The 27,801-nt window shown below is 43.0% G+C and overlaps 1 protein-coding gene across 3 annotated transcripts in view; it reads left to right on the forward strand.

The window, feature by feature from the left end:
- The window catches only part of nhsl1b (NHS-like 1b), an 81,753-nt gene that overhangs the window by 21,602 nt on the left and 32,350 nt on the right, over positions 1-27,801 (forward strand). The window contains exon 1 of one of the 3 annotated variants that reach the window (XM_008312961.3): positions 11,550-22,189. The exons of the other annotated variants lie outside the window; for them this stretch is intronic. Coding sequence (XP_008311183.1) covers positions 22,174-22,189 — 16 coding nt within the window. The 5' untranslated portion in view covers positions 11,550-22,173. Of the gene's footprint in view, positions 1-11,549; positions 22,190-27,801 lie in introns of those variants that run through there. 3 annotated transcript variants of the gene reach the window in all.

A 27,801-nucleotide genomic window follows, 5' to 3' on the forward strand; every position in this document is an offset into this window, starting at 1 on the left:
CACAACCTTGGGATTTAAGAAGGGGGGGGGGGGGTTGGTCAGGGGCCCATGCTGGTCGCAGCTCTCGCTTCTTGCACACACCCATCGGTGTGACAGGTTCTTGATTGGTCAATATGTACGGAGGTTTTGCATGTGTGCACTTAGGCAGCGCAGAGGTCTGCTGAGTATCATTGTGTGTGTGGCAAGGTCTGCTGAGTATCATTGTGTGTGTGTGTGTCTGTGTGTGTAGATGATCATGGTACATTTAAATCTGTGTTTGGACCAGACGTTTAGCCAAATGGTCAACAGCGGCAAGCGGATGATTTGACATCATGCCTGTCACAGGGATTAGGGTTTGGAGTCGGAAGCCAAGGAGGAAACCATACCCAGGTTGTCATGTTTGTGTTTCTGTGCATCTTTTTGTCTGTGTGAGTGTGTGTTTAAGCTAATTGTATGTACACACGTGCACACACCAACAACTTTCCAGCTCAACAGATGAACCAGTCCTGGCAAGGTTTAACAAGTCAGGTCTGCAAAGACTGTTAGAAATGAAATGGTGTGAAGACGGAGGATGGAGGCTGAAATAGAGCTGAGGTGTGAAGTGGTGCGATTGGTTAAGGAGACGATGAAGGAGAGAGGGAGAGTGAAAACGAGACTGTTGGTGATCAGTGAACAGTGTAGTGGAGGCTGAGGACCTGCTGGTCAGTTAGCTGCTGATGCTACAGAGCAGCAGGAGAATGAATGGAAACTGATGGAGTGATAGATGGTGGGGCCACCAAAGGTGACGTTTCTTTGCTCTTTTTTCTCATGATTTTCCAAATGTTAGTATTTAATGCTGCGTAATAAATGTTGTTTATTGTCATACGTATTGTTTGATCGTAGGTGTTTTAATTATTACACCGCTAAAGCTGTCCTGAATTGATCATTCTAATTTAGGCAGTAATTAATTAAGTAATTAATAAATTAGGAATTACAAGGATATCAGAATCATTTTAATTTGGGGTGAAACTGGCCAATAAGCACTATAACTGTGCTTGTGAATGACCAACAAGATTCTTGAAATGAATCATTTGCCTGTGGTTTGTCACATTCATTAACTTTAAACTGTTTAAATAATTTAACCTACATTATTGCCTAATAAATCAAAGGTTTTATTAGTGAACAGGTAACTCAATATATTTTTAACCACTGTTGTTGAGCAAAAATTAGAATTCATGCAATTTATATATTAAAATTATTTATATATGTCCAGACATTAGCAAGCATTCGGTTTTCTTTCTCAGTTTAAATTCACGTGCTGACACTCCTGCACTCCTGCACACCAATATACACTGAAACTCCAACGTCACCTCACTAATCCAACGTGTGACTGTGCCTATTAGCAGCTCTGGACCTCATCAACACGTTTCTCCCCCTCTGTGCTCACACTCTTTTCTCCTGACACACATTCATTGTTGCTGTTTTGGTTCACTGTTTTTATTCAGTTCTGGTCTACTGTTAGATATTTCAGGGTTAATATAGTTAATATTTCAGTAATTATGTCCTTTCTCTACTGTGTCTTCATGCTGATACTTGTGAAGTGAAAGTGTTACTTCCAGACAACAACAGTGTAATTGGAGATTACTACTAACTTCATGGGAACTGAAGCTCCAGTTCAGATGATTTGCCAATGTGTCACCTTCTGTATCACCTCCAGTAACTGACTGCCATCTATTTTCTAAAAGGCATTAGTCACAGGATCCTCCATGACAGTCGTATCGCCCTCACGTGTCATTGTGGTGACATCTTCTCATCAACTTACATCGCTCTTGATGTGGCTTTTGTCCCAGCGTCTTGTGTAACTCGTTTGAATCGAGCCGTCACTTGATAAGGCACAAACTCCCCAGTGTGAGACCTCAGTGTTCTCTCAGAGGATTATACTGGCATGCAACTGGTGATACAAACATTAAAGGTACTTGGCGAGTAGCTGTGGGTTCTGTGACTTTGACAAATGATGGCGTAATTGAGCAGAAACCACATTCTCAATTGACAACTTCATCATCTAATTGGAGCTGGTTCAAAACTGAGAAATACGCTTTGTTGTCTATTTACAACAAATGGATCCTATCTAAATAGAACAACTGGGTTCAAGACCTTTGATCCCTTTGGTTAAAGCACTAACACTTTTAATGTACATGTAGACTTGGACGAAATAGAAAGAAATCCACCAGAAAATGCAATTGAGGGTCAAATGGATCCTGTTTATCAAGTTGACCCCGTTGACCTCTGCACCTCTTATCTCTATTTAGATAACGTCCAAATGTAAAGTTTCTCACTTGTAAAACAACATGCAGAGTTGTGTTGTTTAGTTCATCACATGACAAGACCGTACTCTGAGGTTTACTGAAGCGTGGAAGTCAACGCCGCGCGTAATTGATGTGAGAACATTGACACGACACAGGTTTTGTTGGCTGCACCAGTCTGTGGTCACGCTTCAAGGTCTGTTTTACACTCATTTTCATCAAAGTTGTTCAGTTAATAATAAGAGTAAGTGTAAAAAATATAATGGTTAGAATTATCACTCCTTTTCATTATTATTTCATAAACAATAATCAAAATGTTTTTTTCCCTATGTCCCAGTGTACATTTAGTCTGGAAGACTCTCTTTCTAATCAAAATGTTTGACAAAAATTTTCCATCTTCTCTCCACATGCTCTGGCCTGATGTCTCACCTCCTCTCACCTTCTGTTCAACCGATTCTCCCTGTTCAACTCAACAGGTAAGTACTCTTAGCCTTTTATGACTTTATCATTTATTTATCTTAGAGTCGACTCTGCCTCCAGCTCCAAATATTCTTTTCACCCAGAGGTTATAATGAAACCTTATATTTATTTCCCCCTCCCCTAAACTCACGCTTCCCCCCTCCTTTCTCCACCATTAAAATATGCTGGTGATTTATAGTTCTTTTGAAGGTGACGATGACACAGAGCTCTCCAGAAGCGTGAGTTGGAATGTGGTCAAACGAGAGGAAACTGCGATGGGAGTTTGTAGCAGTCGTATTCTGGTAAAAGTGTGTTTCTCAGGTATTACAAATGTCCTGAGGCTCGTTCGCTTTGACGTGAGAATGGAAAGTGAGCTCCACTGATCTGAGTGTGTGTGTGTGTGTTTTGTCAGTGCTGTACCATGTGGAGCCCCAGGCGCTGTTCTGTTGTTCTGCCTCTCAGATCCACCCCAACATGAGCCCGTAGCTGCACAGACCATCCACAGAGACTCCACTCTCCCCTGTTCAGCCATGAAATGTTTTCTCACTCTTCCACTCACCCGCTCCCACAACCCTCTGACCCGTGTCACTTTTTTCCACGCTGGTCATCTTTCTCTTCCCTGTCAGTAGCCTGTGGCTACAGCTGGCTGGTCTGACCGGGTCAATGTGACAATTAAAGCCCACAGTGACAAAGACTTGAAACATGAAAATAACAGTAACAGTAATAGGACTCTTCCTCCAATGGAGATGTAGGTGCAAACACAATAATAATCCAAGTTATTAAACTTTTTAAAAATGCAAAAAATATGAACTTTTTTAATTGAATATTGATATTAATAATAACACATTTTAGCCTCTTTTATTCGACTCGTGTCTCCAGCTTTTCTGGAGGCGAAGTTTGACATCATTAGGTTTTGGTCGACAGAAATCAGATAAGTGTCTAAGAAGTGGAAACACAGCCAGAGGATCTGAAAGAATGTGGTTTGTGTTGAGACAGCTGCCTTTACATCACATTCGCACCCAATATTTTTTTAATCCGTTCACCACGGTTCAGATCTGCTCCATTTAAAGTCGGCTCCTCGGAGGAGTCAGGAGTCCAGAAAACGTGAACCATGACCAATAATTCTTAATGAGTAATGGATATAATAACAGGTGAAGAGGTTGAACTGGGGTCTGTGTTACATAAATCAACAGGAGGCCACCTGGAAGACGATATATTTCAGTGGAGTTTTTTTGTGCAGTATATTTGCTAATATGCGCTCAGGCAGCTGAGGGTTAGGGTCGGACTCTTTGGATTTCCCTCTGTTCGCTTCTTCTTTGAATGAGGTTAACCATGTGCACGTTTGTGTGTGTGTTTATATAGGTGAACTTAGGTGAAGTCTCATTTTCTAAAACTGTGATACAATACTGTGGTGGACGTTGTATTCGCAAGTACCTGATACTTATGTGTCTCTTGATTAGTTTTTTAGGCCTTAAAGGTAATGTGGAGGGCTGTTGTTTTTAATTGCAAATTTTTTTCTTATATTTATTTATTTTTTCATTTACTTTATTTTTCTAAGTCATTGTTTGGGGGCCCGTCTAGGTCAGTATTCACTGACTAACAGGCCTACTCTTCTAGGATATTCGATAGCCTCAGTGTTATGACTGGTTATGACATTATATTTTGACATAAACTTTAAGAACTTCATTCACCTGTGAACATGTGTAGTGTGTGTTAACAAAAAGCAGCCTGATGCTCTGAGGTGGGCGAGGGGAGACTCCTCGCTCCGTGTTATCATTTGGTGCTGATGTTAATCCAGTTGCGAGGCAGCAGCCTTTCATCTGCACCTCCTGCTCTAATGATGGTCTGACGCCTTTGTCTAGACGAGTGGGAGGTGTCTTCTACAAACACGGGGACAGAGAGACGTGGCACCGACAGAAAACTGTATTTACACTGTTGACCAACCGCTGCTACGGCCTCCACTTAAACGTGTGCATCAGTGTTAGAGCGTGGTCTGTCGGTTTTTATGACGGGGCTTTTATTAAGGCTGTGTGGAGACAGTGGGAGGCGGCTGTGGACACTACATGGACATGTATTAACCAGGAGCGGTGATAAAACAGCACTTGTCTGAAGCCTGGAATTATGGGAGCAGAGACTGAAATTATAAATACTCTTCTGGCAGTAGTTATTTATCAGCTGACAGTCAGTAGTTATTATATGTATTAGAACTGAAGGATTCTCCCTGACTATGGATAAACCCTGACCTGTGACCTGGGATGGTTAAAGTCAGCTTAGGTTTGACTAGTTTGTTTTTTACATAACATTTCAAATAATTGTTCTTGAAAATAAGTTAAAATAAGTTTGGCCCAAAACTAATCCTTGCAGGGTTTTCTCAAACTATTCAAACTGTAACAAAGATGTTTTGTTCCTGGGCTTCAGAAACACAGGATGATCAGAGCACAGTTGGAGGTACTGAAGCAGCAGAGGGGGTTTCTGAAACTTGAGACACAGTAAAAGAAAATACACAATACCTGTTCTGTATGGAGGAGTATTCTCTGTTTTCATTTTTCTCTTGAAAAAAAAGAACAAAAAACAGTGCAATTTTATCTTTTCTAATCGGCTAAAAACATTGATGCTGGTATGGCAGCTGTGAAAGATGTAAGAACGACAGAGTGGACGTACACCAGTACAGACACCTGTACAGTCATGGACAGAGATACACACCTGTGAGTCAGAGGGCTGTGAGGAGACGGAGACGGCAGCCTCACACACACACACACACACACACACACACACACACCGATGGAAATCCCCTTCTGTGTCTGTCCAACATGGGTGGGTGTGCATGACCGCTGGCCTTTGGCTGTGAGTCCGAGGTGGGCTGAGGGTTTGTGTTTCACTCCCTCGCTGTGGAGACACAAAGCAAGACTGTGTTAGAAAAGAGAGACGACACCAGGATGAGACCGGGAGGTTGTCGGTTCCACGGGAAAGACAAGAGTTAAAAGTGAGATTTCTGGGCTGTGACTGAGAAGTTCGGAAATGACAGAGGGAAATGAACCAAAAGACATGTGGAAAGGTGGAGGAAGACAGACGGAGGGAGAGGACACAGGGGGAGACATGAAGGGTGTCCAGATGGAACCATGTACTCTAAGTTTTGACAGCTCGTGGGAGGACCGTCTTTGGAGGGCGGTGTGTTTGTGATGGTAGTGTGTGTTTGGATACGTGGGTGGTTTGACAGCCATGTAGCGTTTAATGGTTAATCATAGTGTGGAAACTGCAGACTCCCTCTTCTGTTTGCATTATTCAGTGTGGGAGTGTCCCACTCTGACTCTCTATTTTAAGTTCATCTATTGTGCGCACGTGTGTGTGTGCGTTTGTGCGTACGCTTCTCATTACACCAATGGTTTGTCTGTAATGTGCCGTTACACACCCCCTCCCCTCCCTGAGTGTAACGGCTGCACCTCGGTGACGCCAGCTGCTCCGGCCAGAAACTGCAACTGCTGATCTGAATTCTGCTGCTAAATCCTTTGACTCCCTTTGGGGAGACGGAGACGGAGGAGGTCGCAGACCGTCCTCTGAGTTGTGTGTGAACGTGTTTGTTGGTTCAAACACAGCTGGTCCCAGTAGTGACATGTTTGACAGAAAGATTTTTGCTGAGTTGATGTAACGACGGGATGAGCAAAGATTTTCTCTCCATCACTCTCTCTCATTCTGACAGTGTGTGTGTGTGTGTGTGTGTGTGTGTCTTTGTCAGCTTACAGCTGTAGAGGGCAAAATGCCAGACCCTAAGTCCGCCTCTATTGTCCCAGTAACGGCTGCCCTGCCGTCTGCTTCATCAGCATCATTTCCTCTTTGTTCAACTCTTTTATTCTCAGTCCCAACAACTCTATCTCTCTCTCTCTCTTTACACTCTCTCTCTCTCACTCTATATATGTCAATCTTTCTATCTTTTCATCTCCCCTGAACTCTCTCCCTCTCTCTCCCTCTCTCTCTCTCCCCCATCACCAGCCTAAATGTCACCCCTCAGTGTTTTTGGAAGAGCTACAGAGAGAAAGTCTGTTGCTTCTGTTTTAGTGCCCACACACACACATTTACACACATATGGTCACAGGAATTATGGTTGCAGGCCACACACACACACACTCCACTCGTTGAACTGCACGGCTGCTGCTACTGTAGGTTCTTACATCCTGGTTTTTATTAGAGCCTTCCTTCTTGGTGCTGCCCCTTCCCCACGTCTGGTGCTTGTAAAAGGGGGGTTTTATATGTAAACACATGGTATATAACAGTCACACCTCAGTATGTGGTCAACATGCTGATTTAAAAAAAAACAATGCTCTAACACGTTGTGGATTTTTCTTCCAGTCTTTTTCCCCCTGCTTTGTCTCTGTGACCTCCTGGTTTGACGGGCGTGTTGCCAGATTGGACTCGGACGTGTTGCCAGATTGGACTGTCACCACATGACCTGAACTCTGTCTCGGCCTCAGTCTGAATGTCTGCTCCTCCCTCTGTAAATTCTTAGGGAGTTGTGCTTGAGTTCCGTTAGAAATGAAATCCAAACGGCTGCGAGCGCCGACCCAGGAAGGTTTATTTAACTTTCCAAACTGGCAGCGCCTCACGGTGGTATTAAAGAATGGGGGAAAATCAGGGGTAAAATAAGCTCTGGTCCACATCCGTATTACCCCTGTTAGAGCCCACATGACTTGTTTGATATACAATAAATCCTGAGGCAGTAAAACACGGGCTCATGAACAACCCACACTTTAATGAAAACTAATAAATATGGTTCGTTCACCTTGATCCGTGCATCAGTTCTTGGCACCTGGGGCACAGAAAACCCTCAACTGCAACCTGGAAGATTATATGCAGTAATAGGCAGACGATGGAGCATGATTTACTGCAGGTTCAAACAAATGGGCCGAGTTTAGCAGTAAAAGACAGACTGAGATAACATGAACATTGAAAACTTACTGAATTATTTTTCTGAATATCTTTGAGTCATAGTGACAATTAAAAATGCCTTTTGGATAAAAGTTTTCCATCAGTGTGTTTTCACAGCCCTTATGCACAACTGTAGGTGACACAGACACACACACACACACACATACACACATTGGAGTACCTGCAGACATGTCTCATTTGTGAAAAACAGTACACGTGTGTGCAGACAGTCTCATCACAGACCTCGTTTGTAGACGTACTGTAAGGCCATAAAAAGTATGGCGTGTGTGTAACCACACTGCTGTACTGCACACACACACACACACACACACACACACACACCTCCACCCTAACACGCAATATTTGTCTTTGTATGATCAGTCTGTAGAGTAAACACTGAACATTCTTCTTCCCCTCCGACAGCTGCTTTTAAAGCTGCCCCCCACACCCCCTGACTTACCCACTGACTCAGTCAGTGTTGAGGTAAAACAACAACAACAACAACAACAACACAGTAAGACTGTTAAATGCTGCGACACATGTTTTTGTCCTGGGAGAACAGTTGTTTCTGCAGAATGAACAAAACAGGTTGAACCACATGTCAGGATCACAGGGGCCTGGTGTTTGAGTGACAAACCTGCTGACTCACATCACCATGACAAGCACCTCACCTGCACATTTGCATGTGTTTGCTGGAGCTGTGTATTTACTCAGTAATATTGTGAAACAGTGTGTTTCCTGTCTGAGGGGAAACCTTTGAACCCTCAGTGTTTTGGACTGTGGAGGAGGAACTGTGTTTTAGGTTGTTGTAGAATGATCATTACTACAGGGTTAGTACTACATGGCTGTTGAACACATGCAAACTTGGTAGCTCGGCTTCATTAGCACTAAGCTACATTCAGGTTCGTTCATTTTTTGTGTGGTTCCATTTTGACCTTCTCTCCTCGTCCATTCGTAGGTGAGAAATTGTTGGTGTCAAACATTTAGATAAATAATCTGTTACCATCGCTGGTGCTGTCTCTATCAATGTGTAGATCACCATGGTAACCAGTCTGCGTCTTCTTGAACACTGACGTCATCTTCCCAAAGAGCTACAGGAAGTCGGGGCTAATGGAAAAGTATTGTGATGAGTTCCTCCTCCTCAGACTTTGTTGTTTTGCTACGTACATCGAACTGAGCCATTGTTACTGGTCCAATCAAACAGGTCACTGCAGCTCTAACTGCTGTTTGACATAAAACTTGTTGTGTTTGATTTACAAAATATTTTTTCCACTCTACTTGGAATTCCCACTTTGTGTGAAAAGTTCATTGTATATGCAAAAAACCACATCTGGACTCAGGTCGGCTGGACGAGCGCCACCACTCAGGCACGACCGATCTGGAATGTGCAGAGTCGACCGCACCCTTTCTCCTCTTCATCCACTGGACTCAGGCCTCCTGGGTGTGTGTGTGTGTGTGTGTGTCTCAGATTTCCAGGCTCATTTGTCTTGGTGCCACTCATGTTCCCACCCTGTGGCTCCTCCTCCTCTCCCTCATCTCTACTTTATCGTACATCAGCGACACACTTGTCCTCATCGCTGTGAAGGTGGTCGTGTGAACGTGATCACAGTCACAGGGCTCTAGAGTTTCACAGATGTGGCTCACACACCCGAGTCGTGACCGTGGTGTGTGTGTGTGTGTGTGTGAAGTCGGTGTGTGCAGGAATTTGAAAACATACTGAGCCTGACTTCTGGTCCCAGTTAATCCTGTGGTCAGCTGCCGCGTTTGGTCAAGAGTGACGGGTCAAAGGTCGGGTTACCTGCTGCACTTTTCTCTTTGTCTGTCTCTCACGCCAGTCAGACAAACACACTCACACGTGGGCCAAATGCATTCTGCTGGAATAACAAACGGTGGAGGAGATAATGGACGTGTGGCCTCAGTAATGAGAGGCTTGACTTTTCACCACAGTGAAGTGACAGGAGTTGACTGCATGGCTTCATTTATTGTTCCAGATTTGAAAAGACCTGCCTGTGTGTGCACGTGTGTGTGTGTGTGTGTGTGTGTAGGGGGCTGTGGGTGGGTTGTGTGTGTTTGTGACCATGCAAGAGTGAAGGCCAAAATTAAGCCTTGAATGTTTGGCGTAGTTGATATCCCTCCCTCTAAATGTGTGTGTGAAGATTGATATCTTCACACACACATTTAGAGACACACACACATTCACCGACTGTTTGCACTGACTGACTGTTTTGTTGTTGATTGTCTGTAAACAGGAAGACAGACTGGTTTTCTGCTCCATTTACTCTCTAATTGAACTCTGCACAGATAAAGGGACTCGAATGTTCATACTCAGAGACAAATCAGTGTGTTGCCTCCCTCTTGTGGACAGAAATGGTAATTATCAATACTTAACCTTATATGAAATGCTTTTAAAAATAGTTGTTTACTTGTTTAAAATTATTTTTAAAACTATTTGTTACACTGTGATTTTGACATTTTCTTGAATATTTAATAAGCATATACCAACTTTAGAAAAACAATTGGATCCTGATGGTATGGTGGCATTATGTCAAGTAAAAAATAAGGCCATGACTGACTTTTTCCTATTGTCACTTGTTTTCTCCAAGACACTGACCTATGAAACCTCCAACATGACAAATGAAGGCCCTTGGAGGTATTTTCCTCTGCCACCAGAGGGCTGTTAGTGAGCACTAGTGCAGCCCTGTCCCTCCTCACCCTCTGGAGGTTTGAGGTCTCTTGTCAGCCACTACCTGACAGAGGGGAAATTTTATACTGCATGACTCACTTTGTCCTCGTCCTATGTGTCCATTGTCTCACTCACTATTGTGTTGTTCTGTTGTGTTACACTACCTGGGCTGCAGTTAGAGAGTGTGATCTCTTCGTTCTAACAGAACAGTTAGAGAGTGTGATCTCTTCGTTCTGTATCAGTCACTGCATTAAGAAGTGAACAGTCAGCCAACAGTGATTCTCTAGAAATCAGCCTCATACATGTTAAAGACGCACTGCTAATATTTGTGCTTCACATCCTCCACAGGAGTTAGTCACAGAAAACGTATGGTCCGTTTGGAATGGAAAAAGATCTTTAAGAGGAGAAAACTAGACATAAAGACTGAGGCAGACAGATGGCAGTGGTGGCTAAAGCTTGGAAGTTCAGTTAGAGGTCAGGGATCAGGGTTATCAGGCTCCACAGGTCAAAGGTCAGTCAGGAGTTGATGCCATTAAACGACATCATCAGTAGGGAACATCAGGATACAATAATCTAAGTAGTCAATGGTATACACATACAGTTTAATTCTCAGAAGATTACTCTGTCCCACTGGTTTCCAAAGTAGGGGGCGGGAACTCCGAGCTGGCGTGGAGCTATTCAATGTCATCATTTTCTTTGCTGTTTTTCGCATTTAAAATATTTGAAAAAGAATGACACCAACGAAGGGGGCTTGACAAATCTTTGTCAATTTTAGTCACATTTGAGCTTTGAGCTTTTATAGTTGTTTAGATTGACTTTTAGCTACATCTCTGTTTATAGCTGTTTGTTTTATTTCAGGACTAATTTACAGGATTAGATCCACTACATGTTGTGGTGGTTTAGCATATTTTTAAACATTTTTCTGGTAAATAAGTAAGCATACTTTCTGCATTTTATTTGCTGCTGTCTTCTTCCATCCCCTTTCATCTGCAGTTTTATAGCCAAACTCAAAGTGGACAATAATTTGCGCTTTTGAGATTTTATATGAAAACCAGAAAGACGATGCTTTCTTGTGGCGTAGGAAACAAACATGTTCTCTGGATAAAATAAAGGGTGAAAATGTCATAAATTGTACACAACCAAATGTAGTCGTTCACAGACCTTTAAAGTCACTTTTGTTCATTTTGTTTTTGGTATGACCTAAGTCTTGTTGTACAGCTCACATGTTACCAAATGGACTCCATCAGACAGGAACATGTGGCAGTAAAACCTGTTTGTTACCACGGTAGGACATCAGGATTTTCACCAATTACGTCACTAAGTTTGTACCATCAGTTACACCCACAAACACTTATGAGTCAGGTTCTTCTGTGGTGTAAAGGACTAAAGCTGTCGTACTGGTAGAGGCACCGTAGTGTTCACCTTGATGCTGAGACACTCTCTCTGCAAAAGTAAAACAGACTTGTTCACGTGGCTGCTGAGGTGAGTGCCAGCGCCGTCTTTTTGTGGAAACAAAACAATATGTTCACCCCATCTTTGACCCTTATCGACAGCTTTTGGTCTGTTTTGGCTGCAGGAGCTGCAGGAACAGACGCAAACACACAAACACACACCGACAAACGCCAACTGCCATAAGTGTCTGAGTAAATGTGGGGTGTTGTGTGAGTAATAAAAGCCTTCCTCTGCGCTGGAGTCGAACCCCTGTGTTTAACTGGCTGTGTGCACGCATCACCACTTAGACACACAGTCAAAATGGACCGGCTTGGATTTGGGATTTGGCAGCCGCACTCAGCCAGGGTTTTTTTTTTCTGCCAAAGGCTTCAGACTGGTGCCACGTGTTTGGTTCAGGTGAACTTGTTCAGTTGATTTGTTCACCTCACGTTACGTGTCTGGGCTCCACGTATCGATATCAGACGCTGCCGGCCTCTGATGTGCAGTTGGGTTACCTGACAACAGGGTCAGCGAGGTTGAATGTCACCGTCTTCTTTTTGGGTCACGCAAACATTTACTGAACGTGATTGTGTTTTTGTGATGTTTATCTATCAGTTTACTGTAATCATTATGTCGGTAGAGTTTCATGTACAGTTGTGTTTGTTGAAAATATCACACCTTTACTCTGTAAATGTGTGCTTTGGGACTTCATTGTTTATAGTGCTGGTGTCTGATGAAGGACGGGGTAAATCCTGTTATTTTTCACACATCCTCTAATCTTCTCTAAGTGCTGTCATTTATCTTTAATTAACAGGTAATTTCAGTGCAGACCTTCATCGCCTCCTCTTATTTTCCCTTTGCCTTCTGTCTCCGTTCTTGTCATCACGTTGTCTCTGTTCAAACACCTCTACGCAGCAGACGACTGTTGTGTAAATCACTGACCTTTTTATGCCTAGACTATTGTCAGGTGATAAAATGGTGATTCAGAGATTCTGATGTTTCCCATTTTCAGATTGTTGAAAAGAACTAGGGCTTATTGCGGTAATGATTCTTTATCCTTCTCCTCTAAAACTCCTCTAAAAGTTAATATTTTCAGAACTGTACTTAGTGGCTAACACTGGTATTATAGTCCCCCCCCAAAAATAATTTTGAATAATTTAAAAATTAAGGCTGGCTTTGTATTTCGGTATATTGTTTTTTATCTATTTTCGACTGATTTCCTCTGAGTAAAAGCGGTCGAGCTAAAGCCGTTAAATGTCTGCCTCACTCCTGTAGATATCCTGTCCAATATATTGACTGCTGTCACTCTGGTCCATTCTCTCAGTGCAGCTTAAAGTAAATGGAAGTGTAGAATTGGGAGGTGGGGTGAGGTGGGGGTTGAACTAATACACTGTCTCCTTATGATGACCTTTGACTTATTTAATTCCCTGTGGGGTTTATGGCTCTAAAGCAGTTTTTCTTCAGGAAATCAATAGTCTGAACCTGCTCTTACTGACCACTTTGGGCCTTTTATATAATTTACTCTTCATGTCAGTTTGACTTTTGGTCTGTTGATCTTAAACCTTATTTTATTTGTCAGACATCTTGGCCTTTAGGATATAAATCTGTCATTTTTTCTCCCTCTGCTCCATTTTAGACACGTGGATAAACTCAGCGATGCCCAGTTGATATCTGTGTGTAAACAAATGTATGAAAAACATTAATATCTTCCTGTCGGTTCATTTGATTTAATGATAGTGTGTGCCTTCCAGATTTGCTCACGTTCGTGCAGCTAAGGTTGAGTCATGAAGAGCTGGGGGCTGCCTCTTGGTGTAAACAACAAATGCTGAGAAGGTGGATTTTCTTCTGTTAAGGGAAAAAGAAAATGAGGTCGGGGACCTGACACAGCCGTGGGGGTTTTTACAGTAGGTCTAGGTTTACACCCAACCCAACAACGAATCTGGGATCAGTTTACACTGGTGTGAAGAATCCACAAAAGGTGAGAAAAGACCAGGACGTGAAATATCAAATCAGCAGATTAAACTGAACATGATTCCTTTATCTGCCCCCAGGCTTCATTGGAACAGTGTGAGGGGAAGCCATAAAATGTTAGGTATTGATCGCCGGTAGAAAACCTGCCGTAACATGTGTTTCACAGCACACACATGCACACACGCAGCAGGGTGGGAAAACTCCACCTTCATAAAAGAGTTGTAAAACCTAATACAAAGTTTGTGCTTGGAATGTGTCGCTATTTAAACCCGTGTTTCCTATAAGGCTTGTCCACAGATTACACACTGGTCATAAAGGTTTACAAAATTATAATAAAAACCCCTCAGTGCTGCTCGTTCCTCCTCAGCTGATCTGTTGTTGCATGTTGTGTGTGTTCTGAATGGAGGCCTGTTGGGTGGGTGTTGTCATCGCCCCACGGTTGTATGTTTATCATTGTCTGGAAACTTTCTTGTTGAACCAGTTGCTTCAGCTACGTGGGCTGAATGTCAGCCACTGAGTGTGTAGTAAACTTATATTTAAACACACGGCCCCCTGCCTCAGACCAGTCACTTAAACTCCATGCTTTTCAAGGACCACAAATAACTGCCTAACTGTTCAGGCTCCACAGATCTCTGCATATTCTTGACAAAAAATGTGTCACTAGGACTGTATGCTGTAATAATCCTGTTTATGTCTTAATGATGTTTAAGTTAAACATCATCCATATATCATTTTATTCAGGAACCTACAATTAAAAAAATTCAAACTATAACCAGATTCTCAGAATTAACATTGTATGGTTTTGTTCTCTAACATTGACCACAGGATCTTTAAGAAGAAGGTTTGGAGAGGTACAAGTTAGTACCTGCATTTTAGAGGTGAAAATATTCCTAATCTTGAGTGACTATACTAATAATGGAACTTTACCTCGGAGTTTCCCGGTCTATAGCCACGAGTGCTGGAGACGATTATTCATTGATTTACCATTCCTCAGTATCTGCAGCTAATGTTTGTGATGTTTCTCAGATAAACAGGAGTGTATGAGTGCAGTCAGTGAAACAGGAGCCTGCCTTTGTGTCAGAAATCAAAAGCACCTGGCGGACGGGAGATGACACTGATAATAAGGAAACCAAGCGGAAGGCCAATCGGGAAAACAAGGTGTGAGGGAGGAAAAAAGAGGAGTCAGAGGGAAAGAAAGACGAGAGGTTGCCATGTCGTCAAACACAGGGGAAAGGCAGGAACGGAGATCAGTGATCACAGAAAACAGAGGAGGAAGGAGGGAGGGAGGGACGAAAGCAGGCTGACTCGTATTTCAGCACCGTGGCTACGAGTGCTGGGTGTAACCTTAATGCTACGTTCACAACACTGTCTGTCAACTCCTGCAGTCACGCTCCTGAGGACTGAGTAAGAGCGGGAGCTCAGGGAATCCTCACCAGCGTGGAGTTTGTTTTTGTTTCGCCGCATGTGCCGTCAGCAGGTGTGAGCTGCTCTTTCTGGTTCCTACTTTATTATCTTTGCTGTTCAGGTAGTTGATTGCAGAGGAGACGACCCACACATGGACCTTTTCTTTCTACCATATCAACTTACACAGAAACAAGGCTGAGAAAATACCCTGGAATTCCAGGCACTCTTCGGACCTCTGAGAGGAACGCTGGCTGGACGTTGTGGTGTGAAGACCTCACATGTGAGTTTGATTATGAGGGTGTGAATCAGGACCCCGTCACACTGAGACCTTTTCACCACCGCTGCTGCTGCTGCTGCTGCTGCTGCTCTGCCGGCTGAACTGCACGTCGACTGGAGACAACAACACTCAGCTCATGGTAAACAGGGTCCACTGACCGACTATGATTGAAGAGGTTCTAATTGTAATTTGGAAACCTCTCTCCAGCCTGTCATGCACCACCAAGAAATATTACAGCCAACCGTTAGCGTGCACTTCCAAGAGTGTGTGTGAGAGTGTGTGCAGCAGTGGGAGTGGTGATTTTCAAGATTGCCTAATTGCCCCTTTGGGTTTGGGAATCACGCCCGGAGCCTTTAAGCACAAAGGAGAGGAGCAGGAGAGGAAGCAGATGATTTAGTCTTGTGTTTTGGTTCGTGAGAGCAATAAATTGGAGGAGAGAGAAAACTTGAGACTGCCTTTCTCAAAGTCACGATGTGTGTGGATGCACACCGGGAGAAAACAATGGCCAGACTGCCTTTTGGAACCAATTTAAAGTAGAAAAGCCTTTTTGCATGCATGCAGACCTGAATGATGTTTGGAATCTCCTAGTTTGGATTTTTACCATTCCAACCAGGACCTGTATCTGAGGATTATCTTGAAGTTAAGACTTTGATCCTCACACCTTGGACCTGCTCCTGCCTGTGTGAAGATGAGAGGAGACCGTAGGTCTGCGTCCTTTCGAAGGGACAAACCGGCTGGACTGTCCCGTGCTCTCAGCTGGCTCAGCGTGTCCACCCTGTCCCGCCAGAGCAGGCGCATTTTCCACAGTCAGAGTGAACTCCACGCTGTTCACAACGGCCACACGTACTCACACTCGCACACCCAGCTCCATGCTGCAGGGGGGGCTGACGACGATGACGACTGGGTGTACCACCCTCAGCATAAAATAGGTGAGAGTGAAGGGGAGATCAGTCAAGGCTGTTCTGTCTTTTGAAATGAAACAAGTCAATACAAACACAAAATTCAAACCCAGTACCCTCAGCCTGCTGATACTGGGTCTCATCAGTGTAAAGGAAATACCTGTATCCCCACAGAGTACTTGGAACTTACTGGTTAAACGACTCCCGGTTGTTCTCACCTTGACCTCACCCTTATTTAAATATTGTCCCAGGACAAAATAAAAAGTTTTACTTTTGTATCTCGCTATCTGGGTGAAACTTTTAATTGGGCTTTTTGTTCAGTTTAAATGTATTTTCATGCTTACACTTGAGTAGATTTCTGGTCAACTCTCTCCTGGAAACCCACTGACTGACTTTTTCCCAACACACTGGCAAAGACAAGTGTGTGCCGCTGGTATTTCTTTTTCTTTTATGACCTGTTGTTCTCCATATCTGTTCCTGGTTGCTGTAGGAAGTGAGTGGGAGGTGTTTACCCCGTCTGTTGATTTTCTTTTTTAAAGGGTCAAGGGGCACTGTGTGTACAATAGAAACACAATGATGCATCGGGCCTGGAGTTGTTGATGTCATGGGTACAGTGATGTCACCGGCTGGTGGCGATGTGAGCGTGAGGTGGGTGGAAGAGAGAGGCCGCATTTGTGTTTGTGAAGACTTGTCATTGTCACCGAGTCACAGCTCAACATTTAACATTTCTGTGGATTTCTTCAGTGACATTTTGGCTTTTTTTTTTTACCAGCCCGTGATCCTTCTTAGCACTCGGTAAGAACAAGACTGAATCCCTCTCTTCTGGCTGGTGTAATGTTTCCAGGCTTGACTCATTAGATATTAATCAGTTAATTAGTGGTATGTGTGTGTGTGTTCATAGGAGTGTGTGTGTTCTGTCAGCAGTGTCAATGAGGACGATGACAGTGGTTGTAACTGTAGCCTCGAGTTTTTTCTAAGAATGGAAAAAGGCAGACACAGATACCTCGAATAATACTGCAGTAGTACTATGTATCACCTGAGCTCAGCTGCATCAGGAGGGTAGAAACCTTTTCCTCATCCTTGTCTTAAATCCAACTAGTTTTACTCAGTGCCATTTTCAACTCACACTAATCGTCACCAATCGTGGTTTCTGTCGTAACAACTTTTTATTCCAAACACGTGTGAGCTGCCATCTTGTAACGTGGAGCTCGTCGCTGAGACGGTGGTCGTTCCAGGCACGTCTCAATCCTCGCGGGCCACACCGTCACCTCTGAGGCGACCTCTTCCTAAAACAGCTCAGGGCTGCACATGGCTCGAATGGTTGGAGGCCTTGACATTTTTTTCATAGTCAGAGCAGAGAAGCTCTGTCCAGTCTTTATACAGTACAAACTCACCAGATTACACAGGTGACAGAGAGTGTGTCTGTGTGTGTTCATGCCAGCAACGCTTTATTTCAAAGGACTATCTTTAACCTGCAATTAAAATCCAATCAAGTACTCCTTTTATACTGAGGATGTGGTATTTGTTGTGTTTTGTTCACATGTTAAAGGTTGAATTTAGCAACATCTTGTGATGATGACGTGATTATATGCCTTGCCTCGCTGACGTCTTGTTCTACTTTAGTCTTTACTGATTATTTAATAATTCAAATAGTGTGTGCTCTTTTGTTGTCCTAGTGGAATCTGGAGGTGTTTATTAGTCTTTTCTGTGTAAAATCACAAATCAATCTTGCCTGAATTATGTGGTATTGATCCGGTGGTTTTTGCTATTGGGAAAATGCTTAGATTCTGTGGAGAAATCACATTAGCTGATGGGGAAATTGATTTAAACGTGTGTCCATGGTTGGTTTTATTTTGGAGTAGTCCTCTCTCTCTGTGTGTGTGTGCCTTTCACTGTCTTTTTCTCTTTCAGTCATAAGCCAAGACTGATTCTATTTATAGCTAATTCTAGACCATAGACAGTGTCACAGACAGGTCAGTATAAAACAGGGTAGTTTTTCTGTAATGCAGTGTGAGGCTGAATAGCATATTGTCAATAATCATTTGGTTTCAGTTTTGACATAAATAATTTCAAGAATTGACCTCTCTCTCTTTTTTCCCCCTAAACGTATCTGAAGTACTGTTCTGTCCAGAGAAAACCCAGAGGTAACTTTTAATAACAATCCCATCTCCAGATGAAGCTGACAGTTTATAACAGCTGGATCAGTCTTCCGTGCTCCTGCCAGGGCCCATTAAGAGATCCATGGGCAGCCGTGCACCATGTCTGTGTGCAAATATAGCCCTAAAATGACTGCCTGCGGCTCCACAACCTGCAATTTTCACGCAGACTCCAGCTTGACTGGCTGGATGTTTGCCCTGGTTACCAAGGTAACCTGTGTGCAAGGGACTGTACTTCCTGGTGTGATGCGGTTTGACCTCACCAGTGGCACAGTTGTGATCCAGTCATGTTCAAGAGAGAACTTCAGTAGTCATGTGGTACACAGAGTACTCTCTACTGATGAACTTAGATACTTTAGTAAACAACAACAGAAGTAAACAGTATAATCATACAAAATTTAAAACACCTTGCTGTGGCAAAACACGATCTAAGGATTACTGAGGTGTACAGCCCCACCGACCAGCAGGTGTTCAGCACTGCAGTGAACGACTTGGTGTTTCGTGCGTTGTCTATTTCTTTTGTTGTAGACATCCTTTTATGTCACAAACCAGAGTGTTACCACAGCACTGTAGAGCAACATGTTTTATGTTTTTAAACGCTCCAAAAAAGGACCCAAAAAATCCTTCAACAATTTTACTGAGAACTATAATTAATGGTGTCTTAAAGGCCACCATCATTCCTTCAGTATATATTGATTTCTTGAGGGAAGTTGCCACGTAAAAAATAATATTTTGTCTGACTAGTCCTGTTCAAAACTTAAAGTAATGTCAGTATTTAGCTACAGAAACATGATGGCGAGTTATTTTTAGATGTAATTTTCTTTTTAATTCATTCACTGTCAAAAGAGTTTGTCAACATACTTGGTTACTCTTCCCACACATCTAAAGAGGTTCTTGCGTGGTTTGAAATCATCTATTCATACAAACCGGAACTGGTGCTGCACCAGAAAGACGGCTCATAAAGAGAGCAATAACGTGTTCTCAGTGTTTTCTCTGTTGCTTCAAAAGATCTTTTCAGACCTGGATCTCCTCCATTCAGAGGCTCTGTTTACTTTTGTTGCAGCTGTGTGGAGCTGATTCATTTCCTTAAGGGTTCAGACAATAGTGTGCCACAAACGGAACACAGGTTTAAAAAATGCCAGTGTAATCTTGCCAGAGAAGCAGCAGTTGTTGCTGGACTTGTCTCACCTGCGTCAGATTTCTGTGGGCTGTGAATAGAGTTTTGTCAAACTAACAGTCAACATGTTTAGTTCCAATAACATTTATGCAGCTGGTTTTAAACATGTTAGTAGTTACTCAATAAGATTTATTATAAACAGTAAAATACGTAGAAATGCACTTCAAACAAACTGCAGAATAACACAGCAGTAATCATTGAGTTTTTATACGCAGTGAAACTGCAGATTAGCGTCAGTATATCAGGCGTAATCCTTAATAACACATAATAATGTGAACCTAATTTGAGATTATAAAAGAGCACGACACTTACAGAATCTTTGATGACATCATATGGACAGAAATGGTCTCGTCTGTCCTTTTACATCATGTCTTTTCAATACAGTTTGTATCATTGCTGTGATAACAAGGCCACAGAGGGATTATTGCCATCACAGTTTGCTCATCCCTGAACATCCTGCCACAACAGGCCTGGTTCCTATCTGTGTTTGTGATTCAGTTTTTATCTTTCACTGACGCAGAGCTCTGATCAGACAGTAACAATGTGCCCTGTGTTTCCACACTGCATGTGATTAAAGGTGTACGGGACGCCACTTTACTGAGTCACAGTTAAGACGTTGTCTTTGTGTCTCCTGGGTTTCTCGTATGATTTAGCCCTTATTGTAGTGTTATTTCTGTAGATAAAGACAGTATTTCTTGGAGAATGACAACAGCGATTGACAGCGTCGACGCCAGGGACCGCCGGTTAGGTCAAACAATGCTGACAATACACAGACAATAGTTACAATAAAAAACAACTGGGCGTGTTGAATAATAGGTCTGTAATGCCATAATTAACTGGTTCATTATGCTAATTAATTTTAATAATTGTATTTATCATCAAATTCTAATTTTTAACACATTTTTGGCCTGAAACAGTTCCCTGTTATTGCTTTTCTGCTGCTTTTCTTGAATAATCACAATTAATCATAATTGTGATAAATTAAAATTTTGATCATTCGATGCTCCTAGTAATTAACCGAGAGAGAATATTTGTAGCCCCTCCCTGGCCACAAATCACATTTCAAACCCCTCTGCTGCGTGGTTTCTTCAACCGCCGTAGAAACCCTGACCTCTAGTTCAGGAAACAGTGAATTTACAGTCCTTCACATTTTGAAAATGTTTCAAATCCCACATATTGACTTGTGAAAATTAATCTTTTAAAAACAGAGAGCCCAGAGTTTTTCTCATACGGTAATTATGTTACATTAAACCCTCGCTTTGTTTTACCATCTCAGCCTCAGCTCTGAGAGCCGTAATTAGACAAACCCCAAGTATTATTAACTCAGAGCCAAGGATTTTTACGATGTAGGTGAGAGTAAGAGCCGTTTTGGGGCCAAACAACGCCCAATTAAGGTGAAGACTCAGTGAAGTTGGTTTTATTGTCTCGGTTAAATAAGTATACTTTGGGATTTTTGGTGTGTTTTAAACACAGTTTAATCTGCAGGGTTGTGTGTTTGTGGTAGTCCTCATTTCATCCACCCTCATTTCCAGCGGGGGCGTCACGTCACTCACACCATCCCACAAACACACACCGATCAGCTCATAATTGGTGACATATGGTGGAGGCAGACATGTGGTAGCCTGCAGGGCTGTAGTGGAGCAGATTAACATGTCCACACAGACACGTACTGTACTGTATACACACACACACGCGCGCGCTTGATTCAGTCGGTCTGCAGAAGCTGTTCTGCCCAGGAATAACACAAACCGTGAGGCGACTTTGACATGTGTACATTTGAATGGTACTTTTTTAACTCGTCACAGCTGATTTATTAATTATCATTATTTTCTTTCTTTTGTAATTATATTATTAACATATTCTACACTACATGTTTTTTGTTTCTACTTCCTGTTTTGAACTTTAAGGTTTTTAACCTGACAGGAACTGTATGATCTATGGAAGCTGGTTAGACACTTTCCTTTCATGTTTTGTTCAACTTTACCATCTAAAATACACAGACAACAACATCCTCCTGCACCCTCTGAAATCATGTGACTTCATACTTTCAGGAATTCTTCAGTTTGTGCATATTTTTTCTGAAATTATTTAGTTTTTTATAGACATAAAGAAAACCAGTTCAGTTCAGTTTCTGTCTCCTTCTGCTAACACTGATGAGGTGTAAAGATGAGTGTGGGGGGGTTAACTTGGTGGAGAGTCATTGGGATGCAGAGAGAGAGAGAGAGGGGAAGCAGATTGTATGGGTTGGGGGAGTCGGTGGAGCAGTTTCCTGCGGTGTAGGAGTGGGCTTTCAGCCACTCGCAGCCTGTGCACGGGAGTGTGGATCTGTGCGCCGAGGGAGACAGTGTGAGGCAGTGAGAGGGCGAGTGAGGCAACCGGAGAGAGGGGAGTCTGTGTCGGGATGTGTGCGTCCATGTGTGAAGGCTTTGACTGAACAGCCTCGGAGCAGAGAGGAAGTAAGGAGCAACAAAGAGTTTGGAACAAAGTACCTGAGCTTGATTCTCCTGGATCAAATGGGAGAATTAGGGGAGAGGAATGTCCTGCCTGAACGGTAAGTGTGTGTGTGATGTGTGTGAGAACTGACGTAGGGACTTTAACTCTGAGACAAAGAAAAACTTCCTCCATCTCTGTGCTCGGTGTTAGAAGTCTCCTGTCACTGCAGCCTCCTCTCCTCTGTGTCCGTGGTCATGTGGTTCTCTTTAGTGGAGAAACCCAACTTTTTTTTCATCTTTAATCATTTCTTCTTTTGTTCTTCCTCCCATTTGTGACTCATTTAGGTTCGTTGACATCAACCGTAACGCTACGTTCTCTGTTATTCTCTGCTTTTTTGTTGCTTTTCTTCCAGTTCCTCCGTGGTCCAGTGTTCACACTTTCAAATTAAGTCTACATGGGAAACTGGAGATGTTCTCTGTCAAACCTTGGTGTTTTTTTAAGAGGAGGTGGAGTGATGTGTTGTCTTGGTGTGTGTGTGTGTGTCCGCTGTCCACAGTAACAGCTGGCAGAGCAGCAGTTGCTGAGCTGCTGTCCTGCAGAGTAAAACCCATGTGTTGGTCATTACTGGACAGATCAGTTCAAATATGATACAAAGAAAAAAGAAAGTCCTGCAGCTGCAGTTTGTATGTCTCCTGGTCTTTGGTCAGTGCAGTGCTAGGCAATAAATTCTTTGTTTTAGACGCCCATCAGTAAACATTGACATCACTTCACCAGCAAATTTCAAAGCCATTAAAAGATGACAAATCTTAAGACTGTTAGAGGTTGAAGAAAACATTTGTGAAGTCAGAGAAACCAGAACCACCACATCACAACAGCACGGCTGCAGTGGTTATTTTTGTGGACCAGTTGGAAAAAAATGCAGCAAATCTAGTTTATTGATTACAAATGTAAAGCACCATCAGCCCTTCACTAGGTTCAATGGACACAGTTGTAGTGTCCTAGTATTGTACGATACTGTGTGGGCGTTGTTGTTGAATGATATGTAGTAGTACTACACGCAGTAAGAGAGAGGAATGAAATTAAAAAACAGGCGCTCGGCTCTGGCTTGCTCCACATTTCTCTTATCTGTGAGATTATTTTTTTCTTATTGTGAAACCGAAGCGTTTTCTCGTTCATGACTTCAAGTGATGAGGTAATTCAAATTAAACAGTGCAACAGTTTAGGGCTAAGTTCCAGTTTGTCAGCTGTATGCAGTAATTCAGGCTGACAGCAGCTCTGGTCGGACGGGGAGAGTTTCAGGGAAACAGATGTTGAGATTGAGTTTTGTTCAAACTAAATGATTTACCATTTTTTAAAGAAGATTGCCAGTTTAACATGTTGTGCTTGAATTTCTGTGCCTTCCAGTCGTCTCTGTGGTAGTATTTAAACATCTTTTTCTACTTTAAACTCAGACAGATGTATGATGAAGATGTCATACGCCCGGGTTTACCTCAGGGCCATCCTGTGCAGCAGCAGCAGTCCTCTCAGTTGGAGACTGATGACACACTTTAAGTCCACGCTCCTTCCAGGTCAACTCCAGACCAAATCAAATCCAGAGTGGATTCGTGGCTGTACTGCCTCCACCAAGGTTTCCAGGTCAGAACAAACCTGCGTGAGTTTTCCGCACTCGAGCCCCCGTGGGCTTAGGAGGGAAACGAGTCGAGGAGCAGTTGGAAATGTTTTGAGAAACATTATTCATACTAAAACGGGACGTGTCCAACATTTTTATCCATGTCAAACACAGATATTCCTCGTGTAGTTGGGACTCGTTTGGTTTTTTATTGTCAGGTCGGTTTAGGACAGCTGGGATTACGTCCAGTCTGTAAAAACATGTGTTGTGTTGAGTGGACAAAGATCCCACTCTGATTGCAGTTCTTTTGGGTGTGTGAGCATTGTAGTGGCTTTGGAAACTTTGTCGGCAGCTGTTGTTGGTGGGGGAAAGTACAGATGTGTGTGCTTGGTCAAATGATCCTGAGTAAAATAATACTTCCAGAATCTTCCAGAATAGAAAAGCCAGTTTTGATTCCATCATTAAAGTTGACCACGATCTTTGTCAACAGCTTTTAGCTGTTTGTAAAAGTCAAAATACTGTGGCTCCCTCAACCAGAGACGGCAACTTTTCTGCCACCTGTGCTTCCAGAACACTCTGTAACTAATCCTGTGCAGATGTGCTGGCACGTGAGGAGGCGTTAAACAGATGCATGTTTCTGAACTGGATTTATTGGAAGGCTTTATTTGAATCTGGACACGTGTTCTAAGAATGTTCGTGTGAGTGTGTAGGTGAGTTCATGAGTGAGTTCCACAAACTCTTGGGAAGAGTGCGGGAGCCTGGAGTGTTTTCTTCCCTGGAGCAGCAGCATTACAGGGGCAGTGACCCATGTACCCTCATGTCCAGACTTATATTTAGCCTAAAAATCTGTCAAGGCATTTCACATGGTATCCTTCTCATATTTTGGCTACATGAGCGCTGTGTGGACAACACTGGAGGACCTTTTGGTAATATTATATATTTTTTTATCACCATCTTAAAGAATTGTTGTAACAAAATGTCATTAATTACATTCATTGTTTTGTCAGATGGGATTGAACTTGTCAGACTGAGCTCCTTATTTCAGACCTGCCTTATTAACCCATTTAAACTTGTAAAGAGGACAGTCCCTGAATAGCCGTTGCACCTGTGATGATGGTCTAGTGTAGCCGTGACCTTCTGACCTGAGGCTGACCCGTTACCTGCCCTCTGGCCTGTGGGTAGCAGTGTTGATGGATGTTCTCACACTCAAGGTGGCAGGCAGTGTTGTCTGCAGAGGACAGAGACAAATGTGGACATGAAGCAGAGTTTTTTTAATCCTGTTTATAAAACTGCAGAAATAAAATAAATGTAAATTGTTTTTTGTGTGTTTGGAAAAATAGATGCTCCAAACATTTAATATAGAAGACAGATCTGGACTGCAGACAGGCCAGACTAGTAACTACACACACCACACTGTTTAAATTTGTAACATTTGCCTGAGTTAAATCTGCAAACTTGTGTGTTGGCATGGGGCCTGAAGAGAGAAGCCTCGATGAGACGCTGTCTTCTTGTAAACAACTCAATCTCTTCCAAATGACAGGAAGATTTCTGGTCTTGGTAGACAAAAGTTGGTGACGTTCTGGGAGCTCTTGAATGGACCCAGCCAGGACACCAGGGAAACCCACCACTCACAAGAAGAATTAAGAAAGCTATTTTTTTTTCTTCACTATGTTTGTCAAAAGGTGAGAGTTAAAGAAGTTGGAAAAAGTTTAGTCGTCAGAGGAGTTTGTGGAAACAATGGCCGACTCCCTGTGGATGAGTGGATGGCTCCCCCTCACAGGGGACCAACTCAGCATGCAGGTTAACTCTCTCACTCCATTCAAACCTATGCATATCTATGGTTACCATTGTTCTCCTCCGCTCCAGCCTTTTTTATAGGAGCACAAAGGCTTAAAATGTAGACATAAACATTTAACTTCTACATACAGTTGTTCATCACCACAGCTGATGTATGGTTTTCCTACTTGGTCAGCAGCGTTAATATGTTGTTTACAGACCAACATGATGTCACATGAGAATTACTGCTTGGTAATAAGGTTCTTGTTAGGGTTTATATAAGAGAGAAAATCAATTTAGAGCCTCTAAAAAACAAGCAAGTCTTTCTTTCTGCATGCACCTGCAGTTTTTTTGTTATGTAATCAGATTGTAGATTGGCTGATTCAACTCTCTGACCTGACATGTGATAAATAACCACATTACAAATTAAATCCACCAGTCCATCAACTCAGGCGCAGATGACTGCAGTGTGCTGTACGAATGAGTCCTCCAACGCTTTGGTATTATGTAAGTAGTATATATTTATGTAGTAGATTGAATTGGTTTTGATTGATAGCAGGTTTTCCTCCCGCAACCCTGAAAATCTTTTAGCAGAAAACTTCATCAACATACTCTACCTTCCTGTCAAGTGTGCACTGATGCCTACCTGGCAGAGTAATCTCATCACATTCACTAATCTGGGTGTGAGTCTTTGTGCTGCTCTTCTCTTTTCATCTGCTCCCTTCAGTGCTTACATCTGCCTATGTTTTTGACTGTCAGACATTCCTTTCTGTTCTGTCTGTGCAAAACGCTGCTGTTCTCTGCAAATTAAACTGCAGTTGGGTGAACAACGCAGTGAATTGTGCACGTTGCCGTCCTCAAAGCGTTATGAATCACGTTTTAATTTGGATCTACGGCAATCAAGTCCTGTACAAACCCCAGCAGCTGGGGTGATATGTTCTGTCCTACATTTGTATTTGTACTTTTTTATGCTTGAGTTTGAATCCTTCTGTTCCATCAGCTGACATGAGAGGTGCCAGGTCTCGTTGTAATTCAGCACAGTTGAACTCCAGGGATAAAGCAGGTATTTACTCACAGACTGGTGTCCATCTGTGGTACGTGTGCGTCTCTGGCACTCAGAGAGTCCAGGTGGATGGATAATCTGGGTTTGCAGATTAGAAGGGCAGATTTAAGGAGTGGGGAAAATATGGAGGAGGAGTAGCTGAGGGCACAGGCAATGTGGACACCAGTAATCGATGTCACTGCTCTGACTGTGGATGAAAAAAGATGATCTCTGAGGCTGCACTTTTTCACCTCTGATTCATATAATAGGTTTTCATTATTTCTGTGTATGGACTCACTCTGAACACAGGAGGGCCTCTGGACTCCTTTGGATTCTGGTTTGTGCAATTTGCGGTGGATGCTTATGGGTCATTGCAAGGAACAAAAACATTGCCCCAACCACAGGTATTTCCAATAAGACACTACCCTTTTGTTTTGAACTGTTATTTTTGCATCTTTGGAGTATTCTTGAAATTTCTTGCGGTCGTTCTCAGGGTCTTGTTTTCACAAGCTGCCAGGATGGTATGGCTCCTGCAGAATAACAGTTCTTTGGAAGATTTGTTGGAGTGTTAAATGTTGTAAGCTGACACTGTGCACTGCTTTCCTTTGTCAGGCAAATTATTGCAAGTCAATAGTGTCCACTGAGGGTGGGAGAGGAAGGACAAAAACAGTAGGAGGAGATTAAGGAGGAGACTGAGGGGGATCGGGTCCCCCATGGGTCGCAGAAACCTCCAAGCCTGTGTTCTTTTTTCACCAATTGAGATTTGGGGAACCAGAAGTAGCAGAGCAGAGAGGGAGGGGGGTGCTTCAGCAGAAACACAACACAGCCAACCCACCACCAAGTGGACTGTCCAGAGAGAGAGAGGGAGAGAGAGAGAGAGGGAGCTGCTTAAGAAAGGGGAGGAGTTTAATGCTTGGCTCCTGGATAGAGCAGGAGAGCAGGCTGGGTGGTTGGGGGTTAGGTCTTAACTAGTGATGATCACATATGTGCACTGCCTCTCTCCGGAGCCGGTGGTCAGCTGCTGGCACAAGGCCTGCTATGAGGATCCTTCCAGTGAGAACAGAACTTTTGGGTCCTTTAAACCTGCCATCCAGATGGGGAACAGCCTCCAGTCTGAGGCCTTCCCCAGTCACTGGCCCATCAGACCTGAGAGATGTCTGCGGAAACGCCTGCTTTCGGTGTCAAAGGTTCACCAGAAGCCGGACTCTCTATGGAAAGCTAAACCACAGCTTGGACCTGAACCCAAAGGCTCAACTGTGAGAACAGATACCCACCAAGATAACACAGGTACGACTGACACAGT

This window comes from Cynoglossus semilaevis, chromosome 7 (genome assembly GCF_000523025.1).
Source record: "Cynoglossus semilaevis isolate Cse_v1.0 chromosome 7, Cse_v1.0, whole genome shotgun sequence".
Classification (NCBI taxonomy): Eukaryota; Metazoa; Chordata; class Actinopteri; order Pleuronectiformes; family Cynoglossidae; genus Cynoglossus; species Cynoglossus semilaevis.